This window comes from Apteryx rowi, unplaced genomic scaffold (genome assembly GCF_003343035.1).
Source record: "Apteryx rowi isolate R43461 unplaced genomic scaffold, aptRow1 scaffold_14, whole genome shotgun sequence".
Taxonomy (NCBI): Eukaryota; Metazoa; Chordata; class Aves; order Apterygiformes; family Apterygidae; genus Apteryx; species Apteryx rowi.
The window spans coordinates 5123221-5147922 of record NW_020447641.1 but is presented as its reverse complement, the minus strand read 5'-3'; the positions used below and the strand labels follow the sequence as shown (position 1 = coordinate 5147922).

Below are 24702 nucleotides of genomic sequence, written 5' to 3'. Positions count from 1 at the left end.
GCCCGTCTGAGGCAGGGGAGGAGGCAGCCCCCCTTGGGAGGGGGGAATCATAGAATAATTTAAAGATTTTTCTTTTCCTCTGATGTTATTTTTTTCCCCAATAAACAAACCTACAGGCTGCAGACTCATTGCCCCCCTTGTGCGTCGCCACACAGGTGGTGGCCGCTTCCCGGCAGGTTTTAGGCGGCTGCGTTGGAGCGCTGGAGGAGCCCGTAAGGGCCCTCAGCAGAGCACAGCGAGCTGCGCGGGCAGGGGGTGGCCCTGGTGCCAGCAGCCCTTAATACTCCAACCAAAGTGCCACATACCTATGACAGAAATGGCATTAAGGCATATCATATAGTGTACTGAGGCTGCCTCAGTGGGCAAAAACTTGGGTTTTTGGGGAGTATGAGTTACTCAAATACATTGCACATTAGTTTTATCAGCAAGCACACATCCCTTCTGAACTAATTTCGGGAAAAAGTATTGTCATTGTTTTTTTACATAATAAGATATTGAGACAGCTTTTGTTAAGTAATGTCTGCACTGGTCTACATCTCCTTTATTTCATTTCATTATAAACAACTTCGGGAATATATTTTGCAACTCTATACGGTATCTCCTAAAAAACGATGCAGGATATCACTGTTCAGGAGAGCAAAGGAGCCCCRACTGCCTCCTGCCAGGCAGGGGTCRGTGCAAAGCAGCCTCCTGGCAGGAGCCAGCCCCGGGGAGGGCGGAGGGCCGTTCCAGGCGTTCCCCTCTGCCTGTGCTCCCCACAACATGAAGCAGTTCCTTGGGTGCATAACAAAAACCCCAGGCGCCTCCAAGTACTTGGCCATAGGAAATGCTCCTGAGATTTTAGAGAAAACAACTGTAGCTTGTGAGCACAGCACACATTCACAGATTTCCTCCCCAAAAATTTTTCAGGAATTTAATCATTGGATCATTTGAAATTGAATCTTTCCAGAGAACAAAATGATATTAAAATGTTCAGTCTTTTTTATGTGACACAGCTATAGCAGTAATAAGCAAGTAACATCTGTACATATACAATGTAAAAAAGCATTACAGAGTAGCTGATGTGTTTTCTCTCCATCTAAAATACACCCCACAATAGTTATCAGGTCACATTTCTGCAACTTGATTTGGCGTTTTGCCATGCTGTCTTTTAAAAATATTTGCATTCCTTTAAGGATACATATTGGGAAATCATCTGTGTACAAGCTTCGGAACAGGATGCAAAACCATTCCAGACTGCTTTCGGTTGGGGGAAGTGAAAGGTGAGACCGCAGCAGCTGAGGACGGCGATGCTCATAGCCGTACAGCTAATGAGCTGCAAATCCCGAGCGGGATGCCCGGCCGCTGTCCTGCAGGCGCTGGGGTCCTGCTGCCTGCGACCGCCGCGTCCCAGCAGCTGTGAGCTTCTCCCCTGCGGCTGAGCTGCGACCACTGCGTTTCGGTCCCAACTCGCTTCCGCTCCAAAGCAGTGTAGAAGAAATGCATACAAACAAAACTGTCAGTACTTTGCTGACAATGCACTTATTGTAAATAATTAATGCCTCTATCTCAAGCATGTTAATTCAAAATTATATTTTTGTATTCTTACAAGTGCTCAGGGCCCAAATAGAGGAAAAGTCCAGTGCTGCCTCATCTGTTTGAATGGTTAAGCCTTCATCCCCTACTTTGACTTTCAGGCTGGAAACAGTATATAAAAGTAAGTCTATAACTACACTTTTCATAACTGTCATCCTAACCTGTAAGGTTATAGTCAAAGAAAAACAGAAATACATTTGAGCTTTTTTTTTTTGTCTCACAGTCAGACAGGCTGCCCAGAGGGGCTGTGGATTCCCCCTCTTGGGGATATTCAGAAACCAGCTGAACAACCCCAACTAAGCTGCTCCTCCTCGAGTTAGGCGTGATAGATGACCTCCAGCGGTCCTTCCTAAGTTGCTCTCTGACTTTAAACCTTCCCTCATACTGGAGTTGCCATCCTCCCTAGCGGAGATATGGCATGGATATAAAGAATAAACTCCAATCAAGCAGAACGCCAGTGATTTCTCTGGTAAAATCCTACAGAGCCAGCACAGCCCAACTGCACCGACCTTGCTGAGATGCTATCAGTAGGTCAGCTGCACCACCAGCAAATGTGTGTCTAAAGCAAAGGGCAAACATTTGAAATCTAGAAGAGGAGATCTGCCCCATTAAAAAGCACTGGAAAGATGCAAAACAGCTAATAGGTGAGCTCTGTACTTTTAAAAGAAAAAGTTAACGCAACCATTTCAAATTGAGCAAACAAAAGAAGGCTAAACCTACCTTGACTGTGATCTTCACACTTGCAGATTTCCAGCATGTTGTTATGGGAAATCAGATTCCTTTGTGTCTACCTGTGCATTAGATTGTCTGAATTACTTTCCTAATAATCACTTTTTACTGTACTTAAAGTGACTATATTTAGCTTTTAGCAAATTTCTCTTTTTTAGATGTAATTTCTGAAATTTTTTGTTACTTGGATATTTTCTTTTAGCAATTAAAACAATATTATTAGGAAGTACTAGCCAGAGTAAGGACTATTTATATTCAGTTCTCAGTGCCGCATCCTCAGTATTTTCCCATGAGAATTATGTATGGGCATGAAAGCACATCCAACATCATTTTCTTTTCCATGCTGCTTCACACAGTATTTTATTCATTCATTCATTCGTGTTCAGTAGGTTTTTAAATGTTAGTTTAAGCATTTAGGTTACTCCTCTRTGCAATAGGCACACAGGAAATAGCTCAATGAAAAGCTGCCAATAGTTGAGTCTATAAACACAGTTTGATCTGTATCTTAAAAAATTGTTTCCATTCCAAACTGTGGTTACAAAGCACTTTTTCTTGTTGGCAGCTAGATTTTTTTTTTAAATCCCTATGCATCCTGTATTTGCCCAACAGAATTGGCACTGATCACACATGCACACACAAAAAACCTGCATATAAAATACACTAAGGATCTGGCTAGAACTAACCTGAGCTGGTGGAGTAAGAGTCAAAGCTGAGCTTTTGTTTTCCACTCGCTTCGTTTTGTTCAGGTGTTGCAAAGCACACAGTACAGAACGTGATTCATTTTACTGGGCCTTCTACAGAAGGAAAAGCTACTTCAACAGATTGGGAACAGAGCTTTGCATCAACTTGAACAGACTTATTAGGAGACTGAAAATATTTAGGACAGGTTAAGCACAGTGTGACTTTAAATAAATAAAGCAATATTTTTCTGTAGGTACAAAAAGAAATGTTTTAAACTGTATTTTCATTAACAAGGTACAGAGCGAGATTTTGCCAACTTCTTACTCAGCCTTTTCTGAGCTGTTGAGTTCTCCAAATATGACATGAGAATTGTAAATGACTGCCACAAGCAAAAAAGTCAAATTTAAGTTAAAAAAAAAAAAAAAAGCCTTGGTGAGGATATCTCTGGCAAAGAAGCTGTGACATAGGTAGCAATGTTTCAGCAATGATACACCTGAACAATGAAATTATCCAGTTAAATAGCTCCTTATAAAAGACTGACAAATTACCTTTTACAACCTTGCTGACAGTTTCAGAGATCAGGTCTGCCTCAGCAAATACGTTCAAGCTGGGCTTTCTTAAACGCACAAGCATTCATTCCTGTACAAACTCACTGTTTTTGAACTGCTCTCATATAATTTTGGAATATCCATCTTCTATAGTATATAAAGCCTTATAATATGTATTTGAAATTAAAAATAAATATCAGTTTAGGACGTAAATATGCAAACATCTATTTACTTCAATGGGATTCGTTCATGTAAGTAAAACTAAAAGTGTCTGGAAATGTAAACGAGGCCCTGAGTCTCCTTCTTATCAGAGCCTCGCAAATCGGTATCTTTATTCTCTCAAGATCTGTCACAGGCAGAGGGGTAAAGTGAGAACTACGTGATTAAAGTGGAGCTGATGACAGCTGGGAGCTGGAAGCATTTGGGTGACCCAGTAAAATCTATGAGCACTCTTTCTATTGAAAGTATCTGCCTTCCTGTCATCAAAGTGGACTGAACTTAGAGTCCCAGGAAATTCTACCAGACATCCCACAGCTAAGAGCCTTCAGCATTATCTCCAGCCTGCCAAAAAACTGATCTTGCTCAGATGCGGACATCACTACAGTTATCCATACCTTTGTTACCCTGACCTTATTTTGAATTGACCAGGAAAGGCTCCCAAGAGGCTCAGACAGTCCAGAATACAGCTATTTTTTCTGATATTTCTGGTCTAGGAGGATGAGGAAGAAGCAGAATTCTGCTTGGTGTCTGTTGTCCTCAGCCTTGTGACTTCACAAAGTTGATGCCATCAGTCAGTTTCTGTCGATATTTAGCTATTAGTCCAAATTAGATTAAATGTCACACTTGTGAATCTCATCTCTCCTAAACAGCTGAACCTGTAAAGTTTGAGTTGTGTCCTGTAGCACTCCCTGTTAATTTTGTACAGGAACGTTGTGCCAACTTGCATTCAGACCCTTGTAGAGCCAATGTTCTGCCAGTCTACGCAGCAGTCCATGAGAAGTTGCAAGGGACATCTACCATAAATCCTATTATGCATAGGGTTCTGAAAACTGCTGCGTATGCAAATCTATTTCCTAAAAAAGCCCACAGAACTTAAACACTTCAAGAAAAATATTTTGAATGGTTTCCAATTATCTTTTAACAGCCAACAAAATGGCAGAATGGAGTAAGAGCTTTAATAAATGCGTTTTTAGGAGAATGCTCTTGCTTAAAGTTCCTTTCTTCCACTTCTACCATTAGAATTCTTTTTTAAATCATCAGCCTCAAAACTCTGAGTTTCAGGTCAGAGCAAAGTATGGAGGACTTCTAAAATGCTGTAAAAAGAAAGGTAATATTTAAAAAGGGAAGTGAAAAGGTCCTTAAATTGGAACACTGATCCTTTTAAGGTCTGTATATACTGTGCTGTACTCAAAGTATTTTACTTAAGATAATCACTGGGATGCATCAAAGATATATAATTATAATCTTCAATTTTAAGCAATAGATGTTTTTTTCTGTAGGCAAAATCTGCCAATGACTTTCACATGTTGAAAACCTGGTCTTTTTTTTCTTTGTAAGCTAAATAACTGTATTACTCAAACAACTTCCCATGTGTGCATGGTCATTTCATGACAGTGATCTGGTACATTGCAAAGCCAAAAACCAAAACAAAACAGCCAGAGAAACCCAGCATACCACCTCAGGCTGCTGAGATATGGAATTTGAATGTATTTTTCTATATTTGAAATACTCATTTCTTTCTCTCCATTGTGTGTGCATCAAAAGGAGCAAACAGAGAAGGTGATATTAAGAAACTGTTAAAATGAAGTCTGCGCATGCATTAGCGTGCTCATACTTAGCTTGTTTGCAGAATTTGAACAGGGTTGCTTCAGTACAGTGACTGAAAACTAGAAAAGCATTCTTGTATAGCTATGCAGATGAACCCTGCAGATATTTTTTGCATCTCCTGGAGTGCACCTATCATATGGAACAAAGCAAAACTGCATTTTACAGGAGCAAAAAGTTTTCCTGTTTAGGCCAGCAACTATGGAGCACATGTTTTGACCTGATAGGCTTTCTTGCACTGTAAAGTCAGCAACAATCCAGCAGAGAAGTGTAGTGCTTGATCCTACTGGCTCAGAAAGGGAAATTCCCTCATTTGCAAACCTGCCGGGGCTGCTGCTTACTCTCTGCTGACAGCTTGCTCCCAAGACTCACATTCCTGTGATAACAAGGAGTGACAGAAAGTGCTGCAGCTGATGGGAAGGTAGCATGGTCAAGCTTCTTTAATTGGTAATTTCTGTTATAATGTTCAGTCACCCCTGGAAGACATAACAGCATCCGAAAAACAGAGGTGAAAAATATAGTAATAATCTCATTTGTGCTTGCTTAAGCACACATCTTGTTTGCTCATACTTAGGCCAAGCTAGTTTTCAATATCTCAAGTTTTACTGTCCTACTATTATTTCAACTGTTTAACTGATCATATGGTTTGGGAGTATTTCTAAAAATGTAACCCAAATGGTAGTCACCTATTTTGTCTAATCATGTCTTCTGAGATGTATTAGGATAAAACCCTGCTAATGTCCTGTACTTGCTTAGTGTTCACACTTGTAGAAAACTATCCCTCCCTTCTCAGTGTTGGCACCGTYTGGTTGGTTATTGTTAGACTCAAATTCTGTTTCACTTTAAACTGAGTGACATTTGCCTGGCTCAAAGTGCACTGCAAGGCCTAAGGCAGCGCAGCATCACAGGCTGTAGCCTCCTGCCTGGTAACATCACGTGCAGACATTGACACTGCAATTTGCCTAATTTCAGCTAAGTACTTGACTTCTTCAGCTTCATCTACTGTCACTGTTAAAAAAACAAAACTCCTAGAATGGAAGTGCTGACAGTTGCCCACACTCCTTCCACTCCCAAGTGGCAGGAATCCTACAGCTCTAAGCATATCTTAAATGCCACCTTATCTTTGTTGACATGAAGTATGTGTTACAGCATAAAATGTACAACAAACTCAGCTAAACTGGAGAGCAGGATTAGAACAGAACGTGTAATTTTTACTGAACATCAACAAAAAAGCCACCAGGTGGAAAAGCTAGACGCCAATGAGTTTGCTATTAATAGCATTTGAGGAGAGGATAGCGTATAGTAACTGTATTAAATAATGTAATTAATAAAATATATATTATACAAATTGTTAATACAACTTATTTAGTATAAGTCAGCCATGAATTCCAGGCTAACTAGCAAGTGTCTAGTTACTCGTCTGTGGTCACTGGCTAGCAGAGGTAAACAAGCAGCGAGTGATGGCAGAGGTGAGGCCAGGATTTTTGGTACCCAGCAGTGKGGTACTGTTGACGAGTGGGACAAGCACCGAGTCAGCAGAGAGAGCTCTTTCACACAGTTTGCTGAAGCCATGAATATCTATGGTACAATTTTAAACACAAAACTATACCGTCCGTATAGTAACATAGTTTGTATCATAAAATATACCTATAAAATCTGCTGCGTAAGGAAGGATGCACCTTTGGCTTTCATTGCTGCTGTGCTGTTAAGATGACAGCACGGTCCACGCGGCATCCAGCCCCGTCCAGCCCAACGGGCAGCGCAGGCTGCCCGGTCCAACGGAAAGGTGACAGGAGACGCTGGCACAGTCACCGCCAGTCAGTCCTGCACGGGTTCCCCTGGGTTTCTAGCAATACTACCTGGGCAATAAAAAAGATACTTATACAAGTGTAATTTAATCTTTCAAATAATTTAAAATCAATTTACTTTTCACTTTCAAATATTTTCTGTGGCAAGGGAGAAGTCCACATATCTCAGCTAATTTCAAGTACAGAGTTAAGGCTACAAAGGTTTCTGTGCTTTCTCTAGTGGACCTTCACAGTGAGGGTGCTCTTCAGATGAGATCTCTTACTGAGATGTGTGAGCTATTGAAAATATTCAAAATATTTACATTCTTTAGTGGACAGAAGCACTACTTTATCCTAATCTCTTCCCTAATTACTTGAGTTTCCAGCCATGCCACAGCATAAGCTGTATAATACCCGTAACGAAGACTCACAACACTTTAACACAGCACATTTCAGAAGGATATCACAATGGTGGGGTCTCTGAAGCACCATGAGTATTTACCAGGTTACATCCATATTTCAAATTAGATTATTCCTTGTTTAACTTCCCCTCCCCCCCAAAACTCCTTATTGCTAAAATATGTTTCCTAAATGCCATATTCTTCTCCATAATGAAAAGATTCGATGGTATGTAAAAAACAAGTATTTAAAATTAAACTTCTCTTTTCTTTTTTTTTTTTGTTCTTTTTTACAATTATATCTAAGATCTAAAATAACAAAATTTTCAATCTATTTTTGGATGAGTTTAACTTTGTGTTTCCAAACATAGGTTTCATGCTCTGAAACACCATGTGCAAGGTCATTTTCAGTGTTCTCCCAGTTTTGTCTGGCAATTTCCCCTGTTGTTTATATAGAAGCAAAACACAGCTAAACAGGATATACTAAGTGTAAAAACAGAATTGGCATGGGATGGACAAGGGCAGATGGAAGGCTGAAACTAAAATTACTCTAACTTGCTTTTTGAAACTGTGTTTCCAAGATGACAGAAAACCCTTTATTGTAAGGTTTCTCATTTATCCTGAACAGTTGCCAGGATTTTGATCTAATTTTTAGTTCTGAAGAACTAAAATTACCTTCTCCTTCTCAAAATAAAAGTCAGCCAACCAAACACAACGAAACAGATTTTAACCATGTAGTTGCTTCTAGCTTTATGAACAACAACGAAGAAAAAAATCAAGTCAAATTGTAAAGCTGCCAATTTTAGCATCCCTTTGGAACATGCATCTCCAAACAGCACATTCCAATTAAGCATATTGTTTATTGGGTATCACAGGCTGAATTATGTGATAAGACCCCATTACAACTGTGCAGCCTTTCTGATCTGATTTGTATACTTATGTGACAGATAGTTGCCCAGACAGGGTCCTATTAGCAAGTCAAAGCCTGTAGGCTTTTGGAAAGAAAATCTTGGACAAATGGATGGACACACACAAACACACAGACTCAGGCAGCTGTAACCCACTCAACCCGTTCTGTAGTTTGCATTCTAATCACCTAAGATAAATAGTTAAATAAGGCTCTTAGTGGAGACACTGCTCACTTATCATCAGTAAAAAGTTAAAACTGATGCAAATCACTAAAATGTCAAAATAGCTTACCTGATTTTGAAGCATGTGGGGTATTTTTTGTGAATCCCACCAGCAGTCTGAAAGAAAGCACCTGAGAGTCCCACGAGTGAGTGTGCAGACGAGGAGGGGAAGAGGAGAGCTGTTTCCTTTCTTTTTCAACTATTAATATTTAAATAAACAAGTCTGGCTTAATGGGTATATTTCTTCAGATTTTCATAAATGTTCCCTGCTAAGTGTTTAGGGGAAAAAATCTTAAGAAAATACCAAAGAATCCCTCCTAGATTGCTCTACAAAACATCCATAAAATTGTCAATTCRTTTAAGTAATGTTACCAATGTGATAAAGCTGCTATTTTATAAACTACAGTATCAAGTCTCAGAGCCTTAACACCTAGAGATTGTAAGCACCTTAAGATTCAAAGCCCTATTTTGCACAGYACATTTTTGTTCTTTAATGACAAACTGTAACGTTCCTTTTCTTTCCCAGTCCTGCCTTTCCTCCTACCACCATCCTGTTCTCATAGAAAACCCTCAAAATTTAACTCAGAGTCATCTGCTCCCACTACTTTGCCTGCTTCTGAAACACCACAACGAATGAGTTAACGCTCTAAACCCACATTCTTTCCTTTCTAAACAGCTAATGCGCTTAATGAAGACCCTCAGGTATCTGCCTGCTTTACCTAAATAATAGCAGAGAACTGTGCCCTGCACCCCTAGTTTTATCTCCTCTCTTCTCTCTCTTTACTTCATTATCCTCACTTACTATGTCATACCTGAGTTTACTGCAGGGTTTGGGGGCTGAGTACCGTGACAGAGCTCCATAAAGATTTATGTGCCTAAAGTGGGACTTTACCAGACCTAGAGCTCAACTGCACAACCGCGACCCTCAAACACCCGTTTCTTAGGCCTCAAACAGGTTTTATCAGTAATGCTCCAGTGCCTGGAGTTTTGCTACCACATCGTAGCAAAACTGTCTCTCGCTGTTTGCTGTATCGCAAATATACTATATTGCTCACTATATTCCTTTTAGGTAGATTAGGTGCAGGTTGTTGTGCTGCTATCCTTAAGTCTCCCCTTTTCCCCCAGGACTGTACAATGTTTTCTGGCCTCTACATCAGGGTACTCTGTGCTGCTGCAGGGGACAGCTAAAATGCAAGTGTTTAGGAGTCTTTTCGTAGGCTTAGCCCTGAGTGCTTATTTGCACCTACTGAATTTCTGACATTAAAAATACATGCAAGAATAGCAGCATGCATTTCAAAGAGTCCTTGATGGATGTAAAAAATTCACTTATTTTTTTTCCTCTTACATTAACAAGGCAACAGACAGGTGAATCTGAACCTAGGAAAACTGAAATCTTTCCCCTTCCCTGTACATCAGAGGTCTTTTAGACTTGTCTGACTCACAAACAGCTTTCAAAGAATTCCACTGTTACTTTAACTGCATCTTCCATCTGGATTAAAGACTTGCATCTCAGCAACCTCTGAACGGAGACAGGTTTACAACAGCAGATCGTTTTGATTGAACCTCTGTCTCCAGAATTCAATTTGCACAAATACGCAGCGTGTGCAGTTCTACTGACTGCCACCCTCCACAGTCCACCCACTGAATAAAAAACTAGTCTCTGACTCACCAAAGCACTCTGGTCTCCGCTTGCTTTTCTGGTTCCATGTGTCATTTCAGAAGGACAACAGCTGTTATGGGTGGAAATAACAAAAGACTGCTTCTAAGGAGACATTTCCCTTGCTGCTGAAGGACATAAGCCTCATCACTTCCAGTGCTCAAAATCACAAGTGCTATTACTTTAAAGATAGGCACAGATTGAAGAAGAATCTGTTGTTTCCAGATGTCAGGATCCCTCACAGGACTTGCCGATTCCCAGCTTGCACCATTAAGAAGCCCTCATGTTAGAGTCATTAGAGACTACTACCAGGCAAGAGAGCCAATATCAAAGTAAATATCTATTCGCTGTGCACTGGAAAAACAGCAAGGATTCTGGTTACTTAGGTCTTGCTTGTGTCCCGTGGGAAAACAAAACGCAGCACATGAAGAACAGGGAGCTAATGTACAATCACTCTCTCTGTCTCTCATCTCAGGTAACATGCAAGACATCAGCTCTCCCTGCTCTGCAATCTGGGCTGCTCCCCAGAAGGCCGTTGTCAAACTACGAATCACTCGCTGTGCCAAGTCTCGCCAGCAGTTAGCATGCAATATTTACGAAACCCATCAGGAAACATAAACAAAGTATCAAGCAAAAGGTAAATGATGTATTTTTAACTGTCCCATTCCACTTCAAAGCAAGCACCACTGAGTCATTTTCCAGTTTAAAGCACACTGAATGTGGCCTCCATATTTCTGTATGAAAAATACATCCACCTCCTCTGCTTGGGAATAGGGGATACAAGGAGGGAAGCGCCAAAGCCTCTTAGCTCAGTCAGCAGGGAGGAGCCCCATCTTATTACTGCAGCTATGACAGTGCAAATCTATATCGCAGGCACTTTAAAGATGCTGGTCACACTGGCCTGCACTCTCCCTGTCAGGTGTGCATACCAAATGGGTATTTTTGAAACATATTCACAAATGTTATCTGAAGCAGAATTTTTCTTTGCCTGTCAGCAAAGAGCAGCTGGAAATGATCCATCTCTCTCTCTCTCCACCTTCCCCCAAATGGTGAGCATGTCCTCAGAAATTCATCTTTTCAGACAAATATATTGAAATGAAAAAAATATTTTTGTAAACTTGCTAAAATGAGATGCTGGTGGGTTTTCCTGAGAAGAAAGCCCAGGGAGGGGAAGGGAGCCATTCTTTCTAGGAGTAAAAAACACGAACCATTTTCATTATTCCCTTGTTAGATGCACAGCGAAGCTTCAGCCCCATCAAGAATCAGATGCTCAGTGCTAGGGCCCCAGTACAGTAAATACGTGAGCTTAGCTTCCTACACAACAGACTTCCAATGGCCTTAGTGAGATTCACAGATAGCCAGGATTCATATACCTGAGATTCACATATAAATTCTGGCAGGAATGAGTGATGCACCTCTAAGTGGAAGCGTTACCAGTCTGGGAACAATGCATAAGCAATGATAAGTGCTTAAAGTTAGCCTAGCTCTCATTCTCCACCATCCCCTGTACTCAGTATAAGAACCAGTGAATCAATCAATAGGAAAAAAACAATCTTCTAAAGTGAGAAAAAAAGCTACATTCAGAAGGCAATAATATTGGCATGCTATCAAAAGCTCAAGCCTCGAATGCAATTTGCATACAGTTGTGTTTTTCCCAGAGGGGCTCATTTTTGGCAAGAAGGTGTGTCCTGGAGACACGCTGGGTCTGAGCGTGCAACGCTCCTCGCGCAGGCAGGGTGTGACTGCCGAAGTATTTTGGTTTGGATCAGGAGTGTGCTTTTGAAGTGACTCTCCCAGTCATCCCTGTAGACTCCGCTTTGGTTTTCAGAGTGCTCCCACTGGATTCCTTTGGGATGAAACTAGAAACAGAGGATGCACTCCAGGAGTGCACTTAATGCACTTCAGCTGCTGCTGCGTGTTGAGTCTGTGGGACCAAAGCAGAGCTAGCTCAAAGAAAATCCTCCGAATACATATAGGGTGGACGTGGGGTCCACAGCACTGACAGTTTTGCTTTATAGACACCCTCCTATTGTGCCAAATGACTAATGTAATGTAAACGTAGCTCCAGATTATAGAGTGGCCTGTAGCATGATACCAGAAATGGAATTGAAGCAGTTCAAACATGTATAGCTTCTCAACAACTCTGCAGCATTGACAAGGAGAGTCCGTTAACCTGCTTATTCTGCAATAAAAACATAAGTTACCTATTTAACAAATAAATACCACATACAATATAATCCAGAAAAATAATAATTCAGAAAAATGAACAGTTTTTCAAGATGGAATTGATATTCTAAAATGTATTAGCAAGTACCAGAAGAGCCAGTTTCCCAACAGCATTTATTTCTGGTTCTTAAAGTTCAAATGTATATGCACAACCTAGGATGTAAACAAAGCACTGATGGCAAATCCCACAGAATCTCCTGAGAATGAATGCCAACTGTTAGAACTTTTTACATTAATTTCTGTGTAATGCTGTTAGAATTGATAGAACTTTTGCAGAATGAGGAGGAGAAATAAAAATCAAGATCTTCAAAAGATCCTGAATGTAAAAATGACTGCTTCATTTAAGCTCTTCCATGTTACTTATTAAACACCGAGGTTCAGAGCAATTGACGAAGACGACTGTGTAGCACCCAGTGCTAATGCTTCCCAGTAGACAAGGTAGGCATGTATTGAGCCGTAGTTACTGTTCAAGTGAAGCTTCTACCTACCACAGGGGATGTTCAGCTCACAGAAGCCTTTGCCCTTTAAGCACATCACATTAGGTATTCCAACAGTGAACAAAATCATTAACTTTCAGCTTTGTATGTGGCCAGAAACCTGTGAAAAATTAAATTAGGTCTTTTAATAAAAAAAAAACAAAAAAACAAAAACCCAACACATACAGTGAGTTAGTCCCAATAACTAGGACCTCCATTTCTTCTCTCCTGCTGAATGGTAGCTTCTCTTCATTTCTTCTGAAGTCTTGAGGAAGAAAAGGCTGGTTTTAAGGGCTAGTTTGCCCTCTGAGTGAACTACAGGGCCCAACTGCATTAAATCCTGTCCAGGGTCATTCGAGTGCAGCAGCAACACAGTCCTCAGCAAAGTCTGCTCCAAGCAAACTTGGATGCACTGCTTTACCAGGTTGTTTTGACCAGACAAATTGCCCTCAGAAATTACATCTTTTGGTGTAATTCTGTCATTTAACTTAGAATTTGTTAATTTTAAAAAATTACATTAAATGTTTTTCCTTGGCTATGCCACAGACAAATGACCCAGAAAAAAACCGAGATATATCACATTTTATAACTGCGAATATATTATCTTCAGTCATTTACACCTCTGCTAATGTAGGAGTTCTTGCTCTGTACAAACACAAAACTATAAACTGCTGAGAGTCACGAGAGTGTTATATGCTTTGGTAAAATGGAGAAGATGATTATTAATCCTCTTGTTCAACTGCCTATTTTTACTGATTCATTGATAGACGCATTACTGTACTAACCTGGCAAAACTGAAGAGAAGGCAGCAGTGTCAGGCATTGCTTCCTCCTAGCGAAGCATTGCTTGAACACTGGCAGAGGGCAGCCAGGACCGGTGCAGGGGCGGCTGGCTGGCCCGCGGTGGGCAGAGGGGCTAGCTGACCTCTGCGAGAGCCCATTCCAGCCTTATTTTTATATGTTTCTGTGAAAGAAAAAAATGGATTTTTAAAAACTGACATAAAACTGATGCCTAAAACTCAGGTTACAAATACACCTATTTTTTCTTAATAAAACAAGGAGCTCATGATTCAGTGGCAAATTAGATTAACTGAACTTTTCAAAGCAAATTCTTATGCACTTCCTTATTTTGCAGAAATCACCTTTTTAAAGTGTTCTTCTTAAATTTAAACCAACCATTAGTGTATCAATTACAGGATGATAAAATCCTTATTCTTGGGCTTCTCCTCTAAGTTAGAAACTTTGAAACTCAACAACCAGTTTTTCCTAAGTAGAAGCTTTGTACAATTTTTAACCCTTTGTTATTTTGATAGTGTTTTTTATTGTTTCATTGCAGACAAAACACACTTGACAAAAATTGTGTTTGCCAAATAATTTTTTCATTGTGATTCATCAATGTAGGAATTATTTTTGAAAGAGGAGAGATTATGGTAACTCTCACCAGACATCACTAAAAATTATTTGAAATGTAAAATGCAAAAGCAGCTTGAAAAGCCTTTGTAGTACAAAGAAAATCTGTAGCGAGGCATCAGGAAAGGAACCAAAATAGATGTGCAGTGTCAAGAAACACTTCAATAAAATATTAGGCTGAATCAAAGAAATTCAGGGTTTATAGCTGAATGTAGTGCTGCTAATTAAATCAGCCCTTATGTTAACTGCTAACAAAAGCACCCTCTAGTGGAGTATCATAGCAGAAAAGCTAACGAATGTATAATACAAGAGCTAAATTCTTGCGGRGCTCCTTGCTTCATTTGCTTGGTGGTCTGTTGGGCAATTTTGCCAAAGCAGCAGTGCACATTTCTGCCAGCTAGTGATGCTTTTATGACTTAGCAGCTCCTGTGCACTGCAGCTCTTCCACAGAGGCTGAGAAAAGCCAGGGAAATATGGGATCCCCTGCAGGAGGTAGGAGCAGTATGTGTCTGGTATCTGCTGCTGGCTCTTGACCATTCAAGAAGCCCTGAATTTAGATATATGCAATCTGTATCAGTTAGGTCTCCCTATTTCATCATCATCGGACTAATTTAATAACATGGGTTCTACTTTTTTTTTATATTACGAACTTGAAGTGTCAATGTGTGTATTATGCTTCTGCAGGAAAATAGTGCAAGGAATCTATTTGTGTTATAATAAATAATTCTATAGCATGTAAGTCTATGTGTTGCTTTATGTAGATATTTTGAAAAACTTAAGTTTGTAAGATGTAAGCACTACTTCATTACTATGTGCAAGATCAGAGATATGACTTATTTGCAGATGTCACTGAGATACAGCTTATTTGCAACTATCCAAGAGGCATGCACAAAGTTTCCTGTGAGAAAAAGTCACTTACAAGTCACTAATGGTAAGCAAAATCTTATACCTTGCATAAAAATCAATCTTCCTAATAATCTATTAAAACAGGATGTTTTTAAACAAGCCATTGCCATCACCAATCTTATAAACTATGTTCAATATTACAACTCTTTGGAATATTTCAGATAATATATAAAGTTCTTAGTCTCACAAATTACAATTTCATCAATCCTAGGGAAGTGATTTCTGCATTTCCCTTAGACATATTTTCATTACAACTGAGAGTGGTAATTTTTCTGGAGCAGAAGCTTAACAGATAGAAATGTTTTTCATTAAAAAAAACCCCCTTTCTTTAGGTCTTTATTAAGTAGCAGTGTTCCTTCCTACAAAAGAAGTGAAGTTAGTCCCTCATATCACTTAGTTCGGTTTCACAAGGCATCTCTTACCATAGTGTGTCAGACAAGTTACTAGTTTAGCAGAACTGGGCCATTTTCTGCTTCCCAATGGATAGGTTGCCCAGTTACTTTTGCTAGGAGCCTGCTGGTGTGGGTTTTTTTGGTTGTGCCTTTTTGCTTTGTTCTAAGTATGTTAATCTTCTCAGGAGAAGTCCTGTGTTGGTTTTAACTCCCCATTACGCTGTCCTGGGGTTAGCCTGTATTACACTCTGTGCTTGTTTCCATATGAATTCATCTACAATAAGAAGCAGACAGCTGAAGTTAAGCAAAAGAGGTGGGAAACCAGTGTTTGCTCCATAGAAGAGGTTCACCTTGTCAGAGGGCAGCAAAAGAGAGTGCTTGCCCTGCTGCTCACAGCCACAGGGAAACGCAGATGTGATTTCTCTTTGAAGCTACCAAGATGAAAGCATTCTAAAGATGCAGAGTGCTTCATCTTCTAAATGAAGAGCACTGATAAAATTATTTGATAAAGACTAGAAATGCTTATCTCCATTCATTGAATTCATTGCATTCTTCCGCCAATCCAGCTCCACATGTCCTGGATTCCCCCTCAAATTCCTGATTTTTCAGAAGTAACCTGAAGAAAGTAGTTCAAAGGAACCAGAAGCATAAACCCGGTCCAACCTCTTTGGTGCTTCTCTACCTTTCAATCAATCTTTCCACATTTCTGTCAATAACAAACTCTGCAGACTCCTATGCATACAAGGTTACTCCCTTCAATTTGTAATACCTCAGAGCCTCCAAACATGAAGAACTGGCTTACTAGAATTTCTGTTCCTCAGTTATTCCCATTGCTTTTTGGTTCCTAACTGTATGACTTTGAAGCTTTTATAAAACAGTCCATTGCTACCACAAAAGTTTTTCTCGAGGAAAGAATCATTCAGTGAGATTCCAATGACCGTTCTGTCCCATTGGAAGCCCTCTTTGCAATGAAAACACAGTACTTCTTTCAGCATTTTTTCTGCATTTTGCCAGTCTTGCGCTCTACAGAAATTCTACTTTTGTTTCAATCTTGAAATTCTGACAAACTCCCAGAACTAGCAGCTAAGCTCTACCTCTTGTTGCATCATCTTTAAACTTTACCTTAGACAATGCAACTAGAAACCTTTGGCAACAATGGAACATCATATTCTTTAATACAGTGACTGCATTTGCTAAGGGGTTTTCCAAACACATCCCATTCTAGTCTTCTCTTTGCAAAACTTTTAGTCTGTAACATTTGCCCTCTTGTGAATTATAAAGAGAGGAGATGGACATCTCTTCCTGACCACACTTGGGCAGTCATTTCCACCTGTAGTTAGAGCAATTAGCCTCTCAACAAGCTCACCTATGCAAGGCATGCAGTATTACCACACTTGTGCCCCGGCCTGTTTGGGTCTAAGAAATCATGGTGCTGCAATTTTTCCAGCATTTGGGAAGCTACCCTTCAGAGTTTTTCAGTCTAGAGAGTAATTGTAGAGATGTGCTTGAGTGTTTTCTCTCAAAATGAAAATGCTGCACATCTTTAGCCATTGCCAAGAGTCCCTTTCAAGCAGTACAGTAATTTATCTTTGAAGAACTCATACTTTAGCTACAATCAGCTAGCACCCTTTTAAGACAGTCCTACATTGTTCTCACATCAAACTCACACAGAAATCAAAAGCACAAACATCTGTGTCCAATATTCAAAGGGTTTTGGAAAAATCAGCAAGCTCAGACAGAAACAGTCACAAGAGTCTTTCAAGCATGAAAAAAATTCCAAATTGTATCCTGCTGGTGACTGAAAGCATTACCTCTTTCCATCCAAATTCTGCCGTGATTTTGCAACATTAGCAAACTAGTAAATGAGCTTTCTGTCATCAGAGAAAGTAAGGAGTCAGCCAGCTCCACACAGCTTCTATTTCTCTCTGTTGATAAAAATTCCTCCTCCTTCACTGATTACAGGTTCAAGATAAATTACTCTTTGTGGAACATGCTGCATTTCCCTGGCTTCAGTTTCAGATTGGCAGCCTCAAGCTTATCACAAACCATTTGTAAATGAATCAGTTCTTCAATGGTGTTAGTATGCATCAAGCTAGTGCAAAGGAATAACAAGCAGGCTAACAGAGGGATGCCTTGCAACAATCTCTCCATTAGCATTTCTCAGACGAAGCATTGCCTGCCATGAAAGCCATTATCCTAAACAGCTGTAGTTTTATTCTGATGAGAATTTTGTTTCCACACCATCCTGCCTTTCTTGGAAATCTACTTTATGTAGCTGCTATTATGTCAGCATCTGGAGGCAACACAATGTGTTCATTGCAATTAATTGCCTGCCAGTCACTGTTTTCCCACCCTTGACAAATTTTTTTAGAGAATTTTCTCAGATTTAACTTGTAGGGCATTTTTCCTGCTATCTGTTTTTCTGCTACCCATCATGAACATCATCATGTCTGATTCATCATAAAAATAGTGCAACATGAGTTAACAAAAGGCCTAAGTTTTTAAGCCAATCTTCTCCATTTGTGGATGGGGGTGTATGTTCCCTGTCACTCTCTCCTCTTGAGAGTCAATTCAGGATAAACTCTTTTCCAGTTAGATTTGTTTTTGAACATCTATCAGTTTAAGTTCACTCATGCGTTTCACAGATCCTGTTGTACCGGGCAGCCAAAGTCTCATTATGAGCTGCCCAAACATAAAGAAAACCTGCAAGGCTGTTCTTTGTTCCATCAAGCTTTGTCCTTAGCTTCATGTCTTTCCCTCTACTACTTCTGAAACAAATCAGAAAAATCTTCTCCTTATTGCTCATTTCTTCATGTTTAACTGATCTGCTTCCTTTAAGTACTCCACCATCATCAATTCTTCTTGTTTTGTAAATCAGCATCACTTCTCCTAATCATTCAAAAAGGACACAGAAATTAGAATCCTCTTTTCTATTTTACGTATTAGATGCACTCCTGTAACTGCAAGGCTTATTGGGAACATATCTTTCCTGATAGTGGCTACTTCCTTCTATAGTGAATTACTGAGGAACTTGAACCATGCCTGGTAATTTTACTGCTTCACTTCTAGGAATACCATGGACACTTTATCACTGATCTTCATCTAGAAGCCCAACTCCAGATGACTATTTATAATTTAATCTATTGTCAATTTATCTTAGAAGCTTTTTATTATATCTGAATAAGACCTCAGAGATCCCCAGCAAATTCAATAGGCTTCCTCTCCTTTTATTCTTCTCCTGGCTCTTAGCTATTTTCTACCTAGCTCAATTCAGCTGCTTTCAAACAGCCTCTTAGTACCGGATATAGATACCTGCCTCCCTGCCGCCCTGAAGTACCATACTAGGAAATCTGATTTCTAGAAACTTTTTCTCCATCTTTCCAGCCATTTTCTCTCCACAGTGGGCCATCAGGAATTGCAAACAAGGAATACTGCAAATATCCTAAGTTGCCCTCTCACACAGTCACATCTGCAGGCAGAAGACTTCTGTATCACTCTGTAACCACTACTCTCCTTAAGACTTTCTTCTTAAGGAGATAGCTCAGCTGCAATTGCTCTCCATTAGAAACCAAAGTTGGCCAAGCTTTCCTGTTTCACTTATTTTGGGAGAAGCTTCATATCCATGACAGTTCAGCTGCTGGTTATCTACTTACCAAATTCAGTGCTGGAGGGCTGAGGCTAGATGAGACAAACTGATGAGCAGTTACACGTTCAGCAGCACACGTCTCCTGGCAGAGAAGAGGCTGCACCATAACTGTGCAGTGCCAAAGAGTGCTAGGACCTCTCAGACTACAAGGCCTAGTGCAATCCTAGCAACTACACATGAGAAAAGCATTCTCTGCTCTAGCCCCACAGATTTTTACCTCCAAATGCCTCTCATTCCTTTCTTATATCATAATTTCCCTTTGAGACCTTACCACTTCTCCACTAGTGGTAGTTCTGTAGCTGTTTGTATTTAGAAGTCACTGATGGCACAAGCAAAACATTTCTTTTATGCAACCTCATTTACTTACAAAAAAATGCAGATGCTATTTGAAACATTTTGCTTTCTCTCAGGGCCACACCACTAGCGTTTCTCTCATCATCTTCTCCTACCCACTGAAACAGCTCTGTCAAAAAAAACATCCAGCAACAAAACCCATCCAGCAAAGCAACTCAGCCTCAGACAGGCTTTCACAAAGCCTGCAGTTGTTTCAGATGCCTTATTTAAAAAAAGAAGCATAATTGCTTTCACCATTTATCCTGTATGGGGAAGCTGCCACGATTGCTGCTTACAATGCACTTTTCCTCAACCTGTAAATAATACAATTAATCATTCTTCTCTCAGATTAGACATGCTACTTTTCTCCTTGGAAACTGAGTATCAGATGGTGTTAACTTCAAGATGACTGGATACCACATATATCATATTATCTGAAAACAAAAGGAGTCATTAGCATGGTAACTTCCAGAGCTGCCACACAGAATAGCAGAGCAAACAATACAAGGACAAAAGCCTCCCTGGTCATGGCAATCGTGGGAATGCATCCTATTTCCAGAGCTGCCGACACTAGCCTTCAGCTGTAAAGCTCTTCAAGCAGCACTTCAGTAGCAAACAGGCGTACTATTATGAGACTTGAGAATTAGACAGTCCATTGAACCTTGCACTCCACGTTGAGCCCCTCAAGTTTCAAGAATCCTTACCATTCATCCCATGTAAACCTGGAATAAGCTCTGTCCATACTTGGTAGTAGAGGCAGATTTCTCAAAAGCGTCTTGTTAGACATTAGGTGATCTGCAATTTGCTGACTGGACGAAAGCAAAATACCTGAGAAACCAACCTAGTATCCAATTTTCATAATGGAAGAGGAGCTTGCTATTGCTCCCTTCCCTCAGCTCTCTGTTAGCTACAGTATAAATGCATTCCTGTTGACAAAGAAGTATAAGCAGTCTTTGTCTTCTACCACGTTCCCTGAAGATTAGCACCCTCACCCTAGCAATATTAGTTCTACAGATACAGAAAAAATTGACTGGAGTGAGCCTTCTCCTTCAGAGACTTCACGTTCAACACTCTGGGAAAAACATTCTTCCTTTTCCTCTAGGCGAAGCTTAGAGGAACCATTTGATCTCAAACAAACAGGACCTAGAGAGGAGCTACACCAGTAGCTGACGACAACCCACTTCCTGAAGAGGATGCTATTAGGCTGCATGCACTGAGACAGCTAGTCCTTTAAGAGAACACCATTACTCATTACTATCATACACAATTACTAGAACCAGGGAGAATTTTACTCTGGCAGTCTAGACAAAATTGAAGCACAGGCATTTATAGTCTCTCAACCAAAAAAAAGGCAGCCCTCCACAGTTCTTAAATTGTCATCTACACACTGCTTTCCACCTAGGAAAACGTCTGCTTCAGCAACAGAGAAATATGACTGCTATGAAGAGGTCTTGATTCCACCTGGAACTAAGCAGGATCATTATTAAGGCAGTGAGAGGTTTCCCCCTGCAACCTAGAGGGCCACTTATTCTGGTCCTGGCATTAACCTGAAGGAACATTTCAAGAGACTGTTAACAGATTTGGCACCGAACTTCATCAGCTTTGCCTATGACATCCCCCTAGTCTTGGGGCTCGCTATGATGAAGGTGTTAGATATTTGGGTTTGTGCTAGAAGAAAGAGATCTTGTGCTTGGGGCACCCTTAGCTGTGTACAACTACCGTTGTTTGAATGCTTTCCAAACCAGCAGAACAGGAAAGTGGGGAATATATCATGGAAGTGGCCTGACAGGGGAGAAATCAGCAAGATGCGGTTGTAGAGTCTGCAGGTACAGAAGGAACAAGAGAAGCATTATTGCACTGTCAAGGCTAGAATTGCAAAACTTGTTGCTGTCTTCATATACTCACTAACGATGAATATATTTTTCTATTTTGAGGTTCGAAAGAATTTATTAAAAAATTACTTTTTTTTTTAACATTACATTGGAATATATCCATACAGAATGCTCTATGTTAAGCATCTGTTCTGCCAACTGAAAGCTACTCCAAGACAGGAAGAGAATAAAAAAAGTGTGTTGTCTAGTTGTCAAAGTGGATTTCCTAAGGAACAAAAGCTTTCATTTCAAAATATCTCCCCCTTCCCCCAATTCTGCTGGTATTTTTTCATATACAGACCCAAAAGCCCAACAGCATATCATAAATGCAACATATGCTGGCTATAACACTTCAAGAAAAGACCAAGTACTTAAGTAAATTTTTACTGAAGTAAAAACAATTTGGCAGTAAAGACTGTGTCACAGCTTTGTTGTAATTTTTTTTTCAAGTAAATATTTTGCTGCTATTTTCAATTTTAGGAAGAATACTGTAAGTGCTCCAATTCTTCTTGTATCATTTAGTCTCATGCTTCGCTGATGCAGACCACATAACATCAAAACTAATTATCAAATATTAAACTCCATTTGTAAGTCCATTTTTTCAGTTTGTAGTTGTAGAATCTGTCGAGTCGTTAGAAATGCATCACTGAAATACGTACAGTAAAGAATTCATTAAGCATGCAATGCAATAGTTCTACTGCAAATGTTTTCAAATGTAATTTTATTCCAGTGACATATTTACAGTCTTTACATAAATTTCAAAACAGCATTATTCAAACATATCACAGTACAATACTTAAAGAATCTTTATAATATGCTCCTTTATAAAAGGTTTGACACAATGCAAAAGTCAGCCAAGAAAAGCTCATACCACAAGTTACCAGGTTTGTTGATAAAGAAAATACCACAAAGCCCTATAACCTGCATGAGCACAAGTATCCATCGCAATGTTTCAAGAGACCTTTTTTAAATAAACAGGTTTAAGGTTTTTTTCAGTAGACCAGTTTCTATCACAACACTGTCCATTTAATTTTGTGCTTTCCAAAAAGCAAGCATACTACAGAAATAAAATTCCCTACCCGACAGGAGAGAGAAAGTTGGTAAACGTGTTTGTTTCCCCTTCCAGCAGCAGAATCCAAGTTCACTGAAATTCTCATTTTGGCCAAATGCAGCATGCCCTGCTCATAGCTTCTTCCTCTTTGTCTGCTCCCCAGAGTCTAGTTTACGTCTCTTAGCAGAAGCTGGCTCATCATCTTTTTCATCATCTTTAAATAGAAAATAGCATTAATCAAAGACAGTAAAATCAGTAGTTTTGTCATAACCACCATCCTCATCCCACAACAACCAACTTAATCACATCTGAGACTCCTGGAAACAGATGCAGTAGTATTAACTGACAACATCCTCATTTTTGGAATGTGGAAAATATATGAATAGAATAGGCATAATTATCTGAAGTACCATAGACCATTGAGAACAACTAAGAAAAGGCCTACGTATCCTGTACAATGGAGGAATACAGTATCTGCTCCAAAAAAATTAGTATTTATATAGGTAAGATAAAAAGCTAGAAAAAGTCATTTTAGAAGCACGAAGTAATGTCAAGGTCAATTAATAGTATCTTCTTAGTCTTTGGGTGAAGGTTGGCTAAGAGAAGAGAAAAAGTGCAGAGGAAAAGAAAAGGAAAAAAAAGAAGAGTATACAAAAGAGATGGAGCAAGCCAGAAAAACTGCCACCAGGGAAGAAACATCCAGAATGAAAAAAAAAGTCAAGATAGCAAAAAACACTCTTGTAAGAGGTTAATACCTTTCTTTGCTGGCAACCTTACTGGTGAACCAAAACATTATCGCGTGTTCTGAAAGCCCAGAATTTTTATTTCTGTTTTTGTTCTCATTTGTCATTGGCTATTCTTGTTCTCCAGCAACTATTAACATAAAGATTACTCCTTCCTCCTATCAAGATGTTTATTTCTGTATCTTCTAGATCATCACTACTGCTTGTGCCATGATTAAAAGTGGCAAGAATAGTAAACATCTTCTTCATTAATCTGTCACTTGCACAGTTTACTTAATTCCCCCCAAAGCTTTGCAACCATTTTAAAAAGAATCTGACCTACTCTTCAAATACATCTACGTCTAGGGTCAAGACAGCACTGGTTCAAGAAGCTCTCATACCACATTATTTTTTAAACAAGCCCTACCGTGACTGAACCTGTTGATTTTAAATAACTGCAGTTTTACGGACCCTTTAATCCTTCCCTGCTGCTGCTAATACTAACGGAGGTGGAGCAGAGAGATTCATGAGGAGTCTCAATCCACCCTAGGAAAACCAGGATACACACACTGAGGTCGTGGAAGCCTTCCCATCACCGCAGCCAGCTCCTGCTTTGACCAGAGCAGCAGCGGAGGTAGAAGAGGGCGATGGACCTTCTCCGAACCCCGGACAGGAGAGGTTCCAGTCACCAGCTGCTCACAGAACCTGTTACCACCAACTCCTCCTTTTAGGCCCGCAGCGTCGAAACACGTCTGTGCAAAGCACAGCTGTCTCCTGCCACGACCGCGTCGGGAAGCAGCAATGGGAGACAGACCAGACAGGAGCGTCACGTGTTATTTGTGGCAGGAAATAACGCCTCCTGGAAACCGTAGCCCGAAGCACTGAACTTTTCAAACCTTAGTGGTTTTAAACAGCCTCCTGTGAAGTTCAGGCACTCAGTTCCACACATAAAACTATCTGTGGGTTGCATCTCTTTATAGTTAAGTATTTGTTGCTCTGCAATAATAGAGTGAAGATGCTGTTCCTCCCTCCAGTAATAAATAAAATTCTGCATCACAAAAAACAAAACAAAACAAAACTGCATCCAATACAAGGGAATTTTCACAAATCTGGAACATTTTAACTGTGAACAGAAAAAAAAAGCCTCCTTAAAAGCCCCAAACTTCAACAGAGGTGTAATCGCCACAGCTAAGCCCCTTGCAATCACACCACGCGCGCTGACAGGCAAGCGCAACACCTCAGAGCAGGCTGGGGAAGGGGTTTACTTGTTCCCCCCGGAGGCCTTGCTGCAGGTCACCCGCTCGGCACGAGCGGAGCCATCCGCCGTTCGGGGGCCGGGCG

The 24702-nt window shown here is 40.1% G+C and overlaps 1 protein-coding gene across 8 annotated transcripts in view; it reads right to left on the bottom strand.

The window, feature by feature from the left end:
• Window positions 1-24696, bottom strand: part of SYDE2 (synapse defective Rho GTPase homolog 2) — a 63161-nt gene extending 38465 nt beyond the window's left edge. For 2 of the 8 annotated variants that reach the window (XR_003252151.1, XM_026057606.1), the window contains exons 1-3: window positions 22668-24696; window positions 13817-13994; window positions 13044-13152 (exon numbers count right to left, since the gene is read on the bottom strand). Coding sequence is in view for 6 of the 8 variants with exons in the window: in XM_026057606.1 (XP_025913391.1) it covers window positions 13044-13122 (79 nt within the window). In the remaining 2 variants the exon portion in view is untranslated. Of the gene's footprint in view, window positions 1-13043; window positions 13153-13816; window positions 13995-15768; window positions 16013-20779; window positions 22235-22667 lie in introns of those variants that run through there. The other 6 variants (XM_026057600.1, XM_026057601.1, XM_026057603.1 and 3 more) reach the window with 6 other exon arrangements.
• Between the last annotated feature and the right edge of the window lie 6 nt (window positions 24697-24702).